We start from the raw sequence: 12,606 nt of genomic DNA on the forward strand, positions 1-12,606 counted from the left end.
GGATTGCCAGGAAAACAAACAGATTTATCTTGGAGAGGATTAAACCAAGCTACTCCTTGGAGGCAAGGATTCTGGGGCTTCGTCTGACATACTTTGGGCATGTTGTAAGGAGAGACAGGTCCTTGGAGAGGGACATCATGCTTGTGAGGATGGAGGGACAGCGCAGGAGAGGAAGACCCTCTATGAGGTGCATTGATTCAGTGACTGGGGTAATTGGTATGGGTGTGTCAGAGGCAATGAGATTAGCACAGAATAGAGCAGGGTTTAGGGCTGTTGTACATAGGGTCACTATGAGTCGCAAACGACCCGATGGCACATAACAACAACATATAAAAAGTTTCAGAAACTTATTTGATATTAAAATCCACTGCTCTCAAGTTGAGTCCAACTCATAACAACCTTCCTGTCTTTGAGATCGTATAATATGTTTATGAGAAGAGACTGTCCATTTTTCTCCCTCTTATTGACCTGATGAGTTTGAACTGATGACGTTCCAGTGAACATTCTGGCATGCTGTACACTAACTACAGCAGCAGAGTTATTTTATTTTATATTAGACAGGTAAAAATGGAAAGCAAAGAAAACGCAGAGAAAGTATTTTTTCTGTGGGACTAGGTGTACAGCTGTGCAAGATTTCCCAACTCAGAGGCCACAAAAGAAAGGAAGATATAAATGGGTCTTAAAGGAAAATAACAAACTAAAAAAGAAAACCATGCTGCACTTACCAAGAGTATAAAAGTTAAAAGACCTTGAAGGGGAAATATCTGTAACAAATACGTCACATTAATGTGAAAGAAACTCAACATCCTAATTAAGTAATTACTAAAGACATCCATTGTTCATAAATTGGGAAAATCTTGGAATATATTCCTCTTCACTTGTAACCAAACAAACTCAACCAACCAACCAAAAGCTTATATTTTTATTCATTCATTTAACAAGGTAGGTGTGTTTGTTTGCTTTTTTAAAGTTTATAAACTTGATGTTAAAGAGCTTAGCCAGACACCAGCCAATAATCAACACATTGCCATTGATTTGGCCCCTCACATGGCCACCCTGTGTGTGTCAGAGAATAGCTGTGCTCTGTAGAATTTTCTCTGGCTCTTTTTTTCAAAAGTAAAGCATCAGGCTTTTCTTCAGAGGTGACTCTGCAAATATTTGCAAAATACAGTGTAGTTCTACCTTGTTAGAAATAAAAATAACAGTCAGTATTAAAAAGCCTGGTATTAAAAATAGCTTTTCTGTTTGACCTAACTGCAGTCTGTAGTAGGTTGTGCTGCCAACCCTAAGGCAGTACTTTTCCGGCAGTTTGAATCAACCAGAGATTCCACGGGAGTAAGACGGGCAATCTCCTCCGACTTACAGCCTCCTAAACTTGACTGTGTCCTTTCTCCATACCTAATTATTATGTATGCTGGGCAAATAGTTTGAGAAGCTTGGCTTTAGAAAGAAGATGGCATCAGGATCTGAGGAAGACTTGACAACAAACTGTGTTACACAGATGACACAACCTTGCTTGCTGAAAGTGAGGAGGACTTGAAGTGCTTGTTGCAGATACTCAAAGGCAACAGCTTTCATTATGGATTTCATCTTTGTGGTTTCACCCCTACCCATCCTCACCCCTCTGCTCCCACCACTTTGGGTCCCCATACATGTTTTAGTAGTTATACTGTTATTTTTACAATAATGGTCTTGTGCGGTATTTGTCCTTATGAAATTGAGTTAGTTCACTCAGCATAATGCTTTCCAGTCTTCCCCAATTATGTAGTATTTTTCAAAATCATTTCTCTTGTAGGCTGTATAGTATTCCATTGTGTGAATGTACCATAATTTCTCAATCCATTCAGTTTTAGTTGAACATTTTGGCTGTTTCCATGTCCTTGTCATGGTGAATAATGCTGCTATGACCATTGGTGTACAGATCTCCATTTATGTCTCACTTCTAATTTCCTTGAGGTATATTCCTAGCAGTTGAATAGCTGGGTAATACAGAGTTTCTATAGTCAACTACTTAACTGTCTTCTAGATTGATTGTACCAGTTTACAATCCAACCAACCGTGTACGAGAGTTCCCACCTCTTCACATCCTCTTCAACAGGGTGGGTGAATGGAAGGGATGAATGAAGTGGGAAGGGTTTGGTAGGGACCTGACAAGACAGGGTAAAAATGGACAAGGTCCAATGGTGATTCATTTTATAAAACAGAATACATAGGCAAGATTGTATGATACACAATGTGAGTGAACAAGAATGTGAAACACAATATATATGTACTTTATAAGCAAACCAACATAAAAAATAAAAAGAGGGGAAAGACTGCAGTGAGAAACTACAATTTAAAAACTTTTTAGGCACATGTTTTGTTTTTGTGAAAACTTCAATTCAATGTAAACTTCATAAAATATGGATTACATCTCAATATCAAAAAGACAAAAATCCTTGCCACTGGACCATTAAGTAACATCATGATATTGTTGCTGCTATCATGGGCTGTTGAGTTGACTGTTACTCAAAGGGACCCTATGCACAATAACTCTGAATCCTGCTCTATCCTGAGACAATCTTACTATCTCTGACAAACCTCCCCTCATTACCCCAGTTACCGAGTCAATCAATCTCATCTAGAGTCTTCCTCTCCTGCAGCTTGGTTTCGCAGTCTCTAAGACATATCTGTTAGCTCTCTTGGCAGTCTGTAGTAAGTTCGATACTATTCTCTAGTGCCAAAACTCAAAGGTATCAATTCTACTTCTGAAATCCTGAGTCGTTATCCAGCATAGCAAGTAATTGTGAAGACCATGGCCTGGATCAAGCACATCTTAGACCCTTTACAGCAAATGCTTCAGGTCCTCCTTAGTTTCAGCAAGCAAGGTTGTGTCATCTGCATAATGCAGGTTGTTGATGAGTGTTCTTCCAATCTTGATGCCACATCGATCCTCGTAAAGTCCAGCTTCTTGAATGATCTGTTCCGCATACAGATTGCAAAGGCATAGAGACAAGACACATCCTTGAAATATTCCTGATTTTGAACCATGCGGTATTGTCTTGCTTTATTCTGATAATGTCTCTTTGTCCAAGTATAGGTTTCACATGAGCACAATCAGGTGTTCTGAGATTCTCATTCTTTTCATAGTTAGCCATAATTTGTTGTAATCTACATGGTCAAATGCCTTTGTATAGTTGATGAAATATAGATAGCCATTCCTCTGGTACATTCTGCTTTCATCTAAGACCCATCTGACATGTGTGATGATATCTCTAGTGCCATGACTTCTTCTAAACTCAACTTGTATTTCTGGCAATTCTCTTTTGTTATTCTGTTCCAGTCATTTTTGGATGATCTTCAGCAGGATTTTTTTGGCATGTGGTATTAGTCAACAACATTATATTAACTTAGATCCACAATCAAAACTCTTGGTACCAGTAGTCAAGAGATCAGAAGACATATTACATTGGAAAGTCCATTGTCAGGAGACTTCTCCAAAGTACTGAACAGCAATGATGCCTGTTTAAAAACTAAGGTGCATGTGATTCAGATCATTGTTTTTTCAGTAACTTGCTGTGTTTGTGAGAGCTAGTCAATGAATATGGATGACAGAAGAAGAATTGATGCCTTTGAGTTATGGTATTGAATATGAGTACTCAATATCCCATGTTGTTGTGGTGATATGTCATAGAGTTAAAAATGACTCACAGCTCCTGCAGATTTTCAGAGACAATAAATTATATGGAATGAGTTTTTCCATCCTTCTCTTATAGATCTCCCTGATTGTCTCATGGAATGTCAAAAATATCAAACAGATACGTTTTGGAGAAAGTGCAGTCAGAGTGTTTCTTAGAGGCAAGGATGGTAAAGCTTCATTTCACATACTTGTTCATGTTAGTAGGAGGAGCTATTCTTTAGAGAGGCACACAATGCTTGGAAATATGGAGAGTCAGTGAAAGAGGAAGATTTGCAATGAGATGGATCAACACAGTGACTGTAGTAATGGGATCAAATGTGTCAGAAATTATAAGGATGACACTGGATTTAGGATTTAGATCTGTGGTTCATAAGTTTGCTATTCATCATACTCTATAGCATCTAACAACAACAAAACTCACTGGATTGAGCTATTGTGGTTTAGTTGCACTGGCAACCAAAAGTTACATGGTTGAAATCAGCCAGCTGCTCTTTGTGGAAAAGATATGCATTGACCTTTCATGCAGTTTACAGCCACCTAAAATTCATTGGAAGGTCAGCTATGAGTTGGTTCAGAACTGACTTATAGCTGACTCTCCAGTGGATTGTTTATTGCTGTTGTTGATCTTTTACTTACTTATTTTTAAGTTTTTATTCATTCATCATTGCATATTTTCTTCTTTTCTGCTTCCTACACTCTCCTTTGGTGGGTTTTCAAATTGCACAAGAGATTGTCCATCTTTTTCCTGAAGAGCACCTGGTGAATTTGAACCACCTGCTTATGGGTTGGCAGCACAACCCATTATCCACCAGGTCACCAGTGCTCCTGATAAATAAATAACTTATCAATACATATAGAGTATCTTCATTTCCTTTTACAATGATAAATAATTCCATTCTACTAATTAACTTGCATTTACTTGACTATACTCCTACAGATCGATATTTGGATTATTTTTAATCTAAACTGTTGCAAACAGTGCTTTAATATCTAATTTTATGCATATATAATTTTATGTTTCATTTAATATATGTACAAGCATATGTAGAGTACCTTGTTCCATCTACCCTTGCCAAATGAATCCTTTTTATATAACTGAATTTTTGCTATTGTGATATGTGAAAAATAAAGAGCAGGAAATTTGAACTTGGGGCATGAGGAGTTTCAGTCTGTTTACATATGAAAAACATTTTCCTTTCCCATAAAACTTAGTTAGTATAATTCACTTTCATAAGCATTTGGTCTTAATTCTTGTGGATTTCTAGAAATATATTCAGTATTGAGGATATAGCTTCTCTTGGTACTTTTACCTTCATGGTTGGAATCTAAGCCTGAGGACAAGAGATTTTAAATGAGCTCTGAGGAAAGTTATGCAGGATTGACATTTCACAACATACACAAAACCAACTCAAGGTGGATTAGAGATCTAGGGATAAAACTCAAACCATAAAGATTATGAGAGGCAAAAAAGGGACAAACTCAGAAGCCTTAACCTCTGACAAAAATAGCTTGCAAAAATAGCCAAAAAATGAAGAACCAGGAGAGGATAAAACCAACAAATAAGATCTTCCATAAATCAAATTCCTGTGTACATAAAAAATTTTTCTAATAGGGTGAAAAAAGAATGCTCACAGACCAAAAAAAAAATAAAGGTAATGGCCATTCATACAAAATTCTGATAACTAAAGTTTACAGAATTACCATAGGGCCTCCACAATATGGGCAAAAGACATGAATGTACTCTTCACAAACAGGACATCTGAGTGTCCAATAAACACATGAAGAAATGGCCACAATCACTACAGTCAATCAGAGAGATGAAAACAAAAATACAATGAGATATCATTTCACCTCTGTCGCAGTAACAAAGCTTAACAGGATAGGAAGCAATGTTGAAGAAGATGTGGAGAAATTAGTACTTTCATACACTATAAAATGTACAAACACTGTGGTAGGCAGTTTGGCATTTCCTCAAAAAGCTGACCATAGAAATCTCATATGACCCAGATATTCGACTTCTAGGAATAAACGCCAAGGCAATCAGAGCTTAAACATGAACAGAGATATGTACACCTAGGTTCTTAGTAGCATTAGCTACAATAGCAAGAAAATGGAAACAGCCCAAATACCAATCAACAAAGAATGGATAGAAAAAATGTGGAATATTTACACAATGGAATATTATGCAGCACTAAAGAACAAGCGAGTATTCATAAAGTTGATATAACATGGGAGAGTCTATAGAACATTACATTGAAAGAATTAACTCAGTCACCAAAGGACAAATAGGCATAAGAACATTACTATGAATATTTGGAGGGTAGCTACAGATGAAGTGGGGGAGGGAAAGAACAGAAATGTAATGGTTAGACAAAGAACATTACAATAGCCAAGAGAAGATAGGCTCAATCTGGGAAGAACCAATATAAAGATAAAAAAGGTATTGCAAATAGAAAATGTTGTTTTTGCTCTTCTTTCTTCTTGTTATGTGCCATTGAGTGGACTGCGAGATATAGATAGATAGATAGATAGATAGATAGATAGATAGATAGATAGATAGAGATAGAGATAGATATACACATCTACATACATATACACATCTACATACATGTACACATCTACATACATAATATACACATATCCATACATATATACACACACACACATATATATACATATACACACATACACACACACACACATATTTGTTCTTGTTATGTACTGTCAAGTCGCTTGCGACCCTATGTACAAGAGCCCTAACTCCGACACACTTATTCCCACCACCTCAATCAAGTATGTCAGATGAAGTTTCAGAATCCTTGATTCCAAGGAGTGTTCTGGCTTCATCCTCTCCAGGACAAACTTGTTTGTTCTCCTAGCAGTCCATGGTATATTCAACACTCTTCTCCAGCACCACAGGTCAAAGGCATCAATTCTCCTTCTATCATCCCTAGTCACTGTCCAAATCTCTGATGCATAGCATGTAATTGTGAAGACTATAGCACAGATCAGGCTCACCTTAGTCTCCATCCTAATGTCGTTGCTCTTCAATACTCTTGAGAGGTCCCTCACAACTGACTTTCTCAATTCAATTTTTCTCTTGATTTCCTGGCTGCGGGTACCGAGAGTGTTGTAGTCAAACAAACTAAAACTGTTAACTATCTCAATCTCTTCATCATCCATACTGATGCTGCCAATTGGCCTAGTGGTGAGTTTTTGTCTTCTTGATGTTGAGCTTCAATCTGTATTGAAGGCTGCAGTCCTTGACCTTCTGCAGCAAGCGCTTCAGCTCCTCCTCCGTTTCAGCAAGCAGGTTGTATCATTTACATAATGCAGGTTGTTGATGACACTTCCACCAATCCTGATGCCACATTCCTCCTCATACAGCCCAGCATCTCAGATGATCTTTTCTGATAACTGACTCTTGGTCCAAGTGTAGGTTTCGCATAAGCACAGTCAAATGTTTATATATATCTCACACATACTTCTTAAAAGGGGAAAAAAGGGGAAAGTTTGGAAGAAGGAAGAGGAAATCACTAGGACAGCAAAGATAGGAGGATGGGAAGGTGAAGAAATGGGTAAGGTGCAATGGGAACTTGAAGAGACAGGAAGACATTTGTAACGGGTCAATGTTGTTGTTGGTAGGTGCCATTGAGTAGAGCACGACTCATAGTGACCTTATGAACAAAAGATATAAACCCTGTTCTTCCCTGTGCCATCCTCACGATTCCTGACACACAACAGCCCATTGCAGCAGTCACCATGTCAGTCCACCTGTTTGAGGGTCTTCTCCTTTGCTGACCCTCCACCATTCCCAACATCATGTCCCTCTCCAAAGAATAGTAACTCCTAGCAACATTTCCAAAATATTTATGAGACAACTTTTGCCTCCAAAGAGCACTCCGGCTACACCATCTCTAAGACATATCTATTTGTTCTCTTGATCATGCATCACCACAGCTCAAAGACATCGATTTGTCTGCCAAATTTCCTGGCATAGACTGGTGAATGCATCCAAAAACGTGTCAGTTAATAGAAACAAGTCAATCGATTGCTGGAACATTACTTTTTTAAAATTATTAATTTTTATATTACTCTGATATATTTACAAAGTTTAAATACATTGTTTTCTCACAAAAGATCCTTCCCATTTCCTTCATCTCACCTACCCATCAAATTTTGAAATCCTATGATTAACATCCTACCACCCATCCTCACCTCTCTATTTACACTCTCCCCTCTGCCTTGGATCCTCATACTCATATTACAATAATGGTTTTATACAGCATTTGTCCTAGTTCATTCAGCATAATGCTCTTCAGTTGCTCCCAAATTAGGTAGTAATTTACAAAATGATTGTTCTGTGTGCTGCATAGTATTCCAGTCTGTGAATGTTTTGCCAATGTTTTCAATGCAGCTTCTACTTCCTCCTTCATTACCATTGGCTCCTGTTCATATAATACTTCTTGAAATTTTGCAGTACCAATTAATTCTTTCTGGTACAGTGACTCTGTGTATTCCCTCAATCTTCTTTTGATGCTTTCTGGGTTATTCAATATATTGCCTATAGCATTTTTCAATATTGTGACAAGAGAGTTAAATTTATTTTTTTCAGTTCTTTCAGCTGGAGAAATGCAGAGCGAGTTCTTCTTCCCTTTATATTATTGAATTCCAAACTCTCTGTTCATTCCATTCTAATACTTTGCCTTATCCTCCTGAGCTGCCCTTTGAAATAATCTGTTCAGCTCTTTCACTTACACATGTTTTCCTTTAGATTTGGCTTCTTGATGCTCTAGAGCAATCTTTAGAGTCTCTTCTGATATCCATCAAGAACACGTTTTGGTAGAATTCCCTGATTAAGAGAGACTAGGAAGAAGATGGGCCATCTAAATAACAGGCTTTTAAAAGCCCTATAAACACTAAATAAGAGGATAGTTATAGTAGTATAGTGGTGGAGTCCAGATTGGAAGCCAGTTGAAATGAGAAAAATCAATAACAAACATCACTTAACAATTGGACCATGTACATAGATTGAATGTTAGAAAACTGGAAATTGTTAAAAAATGAAATGGAACACATGAATTTTGACATACTAGGCATTAGTGAGATACCGCTTTTGCCACTATGAATCTGATAATCATATGGTATACTATACAGGAAATGAAAAAGTAAGAATGGTGTTGCATTCATAATAAAAAAGTCAATTTCAAGTTCAATCCTAAAATATAGTATTGTGAGTGATAATATCCATGTACATACAAGGAAGACCTATTAACTTGACTATTATTCAAATATATGTTCCTACATCTAGAGCCAAAGAGGAAGAAATTGAGAATTTTTAGCAAATTTTTCAGTCTGAAATTGACCAAACATGCAATCGGGATGCATTAATGATGATTGGTGATTGGAATGCAAAAGTAGAAACAGTGAAGAAAGAACGGCCATTGGAAAATATGGGCTCGGTGATAGAAATGAAGCTGGAAATAGAACGATTGAATTTTATATTTACAATGATTTATTCATTGCAAATCTTTTTCTAAAAGACACAAAAGATGATTTTACACACGGATTTCATCTGATTGGCTGCTTCTGATAGGAATCAGATTGATGACATTTGTGGAAGAAATTGTTGGAGAAGCTTAATAGCAGTCAAAATTAGTCCAGGGACAGACTGTGGGTCAGATCATCAATTACTCATATGCACATTCAAATTGAGACCAAAGAAAATGAAAATGAGTCCACAGAAACTTGAATCAATTACTTTTAATTTCATGATCATCTTAAGAATAGGTTTGAGGCATTGAACACCCATGATAGAAGACCAAATGAGTTGTGGGATGATATCAAGGATATTATCTATGAAGAAAGCAAAGTGTTGTGTTGTTAGGTGCCACTCATAGCCACTCTATGAACATTGATCTGAATCCATCCTACACTGTGCCATCCTCACCATCTTTTATAAACTTCAAGTCACTGCTGCAGTTACCATGTCAATCCATCTCCTAGAGAGTCTTCCTCTCTTCTCTTGTGCTGACCCCTCCCCCCCGCCCCTTGCCAAACATATCTCTTTCCAAGAAATAACCTTTCCTAGAAACATGACCAAAATATTCTTGAGAGACAAAGATTTACTGTCCTTGCCTCTAAGGATAACTCTGGCTGCACCTTTTCCAAGACCTATCTGTTTGTTCCTTTGATTGCCCATGAGATATTCAATATTGTTTTCCAGCCCCACAACTCAAAGAAATCAATTCTTCTTATATCATTCTTATTCATTGTATAGCTCTCAGATGCATAGCAAGTGATTGAAAAGACCATGGTCTGAATCATGTGTACCTTATTCTTCAAACTGATGTCATTGTTCTTCCATATTTTTGAAATGTCCCTGAAAGCAGATTTGTCCAAAATTATATATTTCCTTCTCTACCAACTGCTGGTACCCAGAGAGTTGATTGTAGATCCAAGTGAGATAATCAGTTTCAATCCTTTCTCTATCTGCCATGTTGCCTATTCACCCAGTGGTAAGGACCTTTGTTTTCTTGATGTGGAGATGTAATCTCATTTTGAAGGCTGTAGTCTTTGATCTTCTGCAGAAAGCACTTCAGCTCCTCCTCACTTTTAGCAAACAAGATAATGTAGGTTGCTGATGAATTATCCTCTGATTCTGATGCCACATTCTTCAGTGAGTGACAAGTTTCACATCAGAAGGGTCAGCATTTTCAGTTCCATGTTTAATCTCTACTAACAGGACAAGGAAGACTGAAGAAGAATCAATGCCTTTGAGTGGTATTAGCCAAGAGTATTACGTATACTATGGACTTTGAAAAAGATTAACAAGGGAATGCAACCAGGAATCCTCTTAGAGGAAAAGGTATCCATTAGGGACCTCACGTTGGACATATTATCAGGAGAAACTAGTACTTGGAAAAGCTCATCAAATGTGGAAAGTTGAAAGGTCAGTGAGAGAGAGAAAGATCCTGAATGAGATAAATTTGTACAGTGATTACAACATGGCAGACACAGTGATGATGGTGCTGGGTTGGACAAGAGTTAATGTTGAGTTAATAGTACTTAACAACAACCAACAAATGACTTTCATATGTAGGCTTTTTGGAGTGCCCAGAAGATCATCTTTGGATTATGAACCACCTTAGATTAGGACCACAGATAGGTTCAGGGTCAATGCAGACTTCCAGAAGTCCCCAGAAATGAACATAGAGTAACTCTTGTCTAGATAGAAAATTATCTTTCTTTACACAGCTACTCAGAGATACCCACAAACTTGCTTACCTTGCCCCCTTGGAAAAATGTGTTTGCCTTCACCAGGACATTTTCCTCTACAGCTCAAGAGAGACTGTCACCAGTGTAACCAGCTTGGCCCCACTGCAGGCCAAGAAGGGCAAGAGGCGGAAGGAGAAGGCTGATATTCCCCCAGCAGTCCCGGCCAAAGGTAGGCAGATGACCAGAAATTCCCACTGAAGACCACCATAATTGATTCAATGGTGTATGAATTTAATCTGCGATCAAAATGGGGCATGAGGTAGATGAAGTCTATGGTATCTGGTCATTATATAGTTTGAGACCCCGACTCCAATTTTGAACATATGTTGATCAACCTTCTTAGTCCTCCAAAATTCTTGTTCTTAGTTGGTAGTATCATTGGCCCAGCAAGGACTCAGGTACAGGAAGCAATCAATATCCAGAGACTGATCCATAGGATATGTTCTTTGAACTATTAAAATGCTTTGTTCTGCAAGGGTAGAAATGTCAGCATCACCTTAGTTTATTAAAGGCCAAGAAAATTCTTTGGTTTTGTAAAAATGTAAACCTGGTATACAGTTTATTTTGGCTTTGTTCTGGGGAGAAAATAAACATCAGAAACTTTGGTTTTTGTATTTCAATCCAGAGATGGCTAGTTAGACACTGGCCACTCCCCAAATGAGTATTAATCTGTTACTCCAGCAATCACCTAAAGAAACGTAAGTGAGGAAGTTGTATACTTTATGGAGGAGGGAATTGGTCAAGACAATGAAGGCTTGCCATAAACACTTCCTAGAATAGCAGTGACTAGTCTCTGAGTAGTTTATGCCTCAAACAATCTGAATTGTTAGTTGAGAGCTCAAGCAAAATATGATGAATGTCATCCCTGACCTGATCTGTGGCTTCCCAGAAGCCCTCCAGGAACTATTGGGAGTCTTGTGCTAGTCACAACTGGTGCACACTGTGGGAAAGGATTAGAAAGTATGAACATGCTCAGAAATGGCAATTATAGTTCTACAGAGGGTTGGAAGCAGAAAACACTGTTCTAGGCCAGTGTTACACTGCTGTAGTATATCTTCCAGTCCAAGTAGGTATTATGATTCATTTTACAAAAGGTGGAAATGAGATTGAGAGACTAAAATAATAGAGCCTGCTTTGATGTGAGGTTGACCTGAGTTTCAAGTTCAAGTTCAAACTCATCTAAGTGATGTTGTGAGAAGAGGCTCAGAGTCTTGACTTAAATTGGCACAATAGGTCCCTTTCAGATTCCCCTACAGAGTTCCTATGAGTTCACTGTTGCTGGTACTAGTTTGCAGTCAGGGAATGAACCTACTAGAAAGACCAAGGTCTCAGCCTGACCACTTTATATGTTATAGTGGTTTTTTTTTGTTTTTTGTTTTTTGTTTTTAAATTTAGGTTATTTTTCATTTCAATGAACATCTACAGAGATTTTGGGATTCCATTCATTCATTGTTGCACCCTTCTCCCCGCACAAACCCCTCCCCCCTCCCATTTGCTCCTCTCTTTGAAAAGCAAAAGAAAAACTCCCTCATTGGGACACAATCCCCCACCCCGCACCTCCCCAAGCCCCACCCCTTACCCCAAATATAATCCACTCTGCAACCCTCATTGCATACTCCTACGATAAAAATAATGCCCTAAAATATAAT

At 37.9% G+C, this 12,606-nt stretch overlaps 1 protein-coding gene across 1 annotated transcript in view; it reads left to right on the plus strand.

Annotated features, from left to right (window-relative positions):
• The window catches only part of VSTM4 (V-set and transmembrane domain containing 4), a 315,580-nt gene that overhangs the window by 190,176 nt on the left and 112,798 nt on the right, over positions 1-12,606 (plus strand). Inside the window, 1 exon segment of the mRNA XM_006897731.1 lies at positions 11,020-11,126. Coding sequence (XP_006897793.1) covers positions 11,020-11,126 — 107 coding nt within the window.

The sequence above is a fragment of the Elephantulus edwardii genome, unplaced genomic scaffold (assembly GCF_000299155.1).
Source record: "Elephantulus edwardii isolate Elephantulus edwardi_28Jun2011 unplaced genomic scaffold, EleEdw1.0 scaffold00213, whole genome shotgun sequence".
Taxonomy (NCBI): Eukaryota; Metazoa; Chordata; class Mammalia; order Macroscelidea; family Macroscelididae; genus Elephantulus; species Elephantulus edwardii.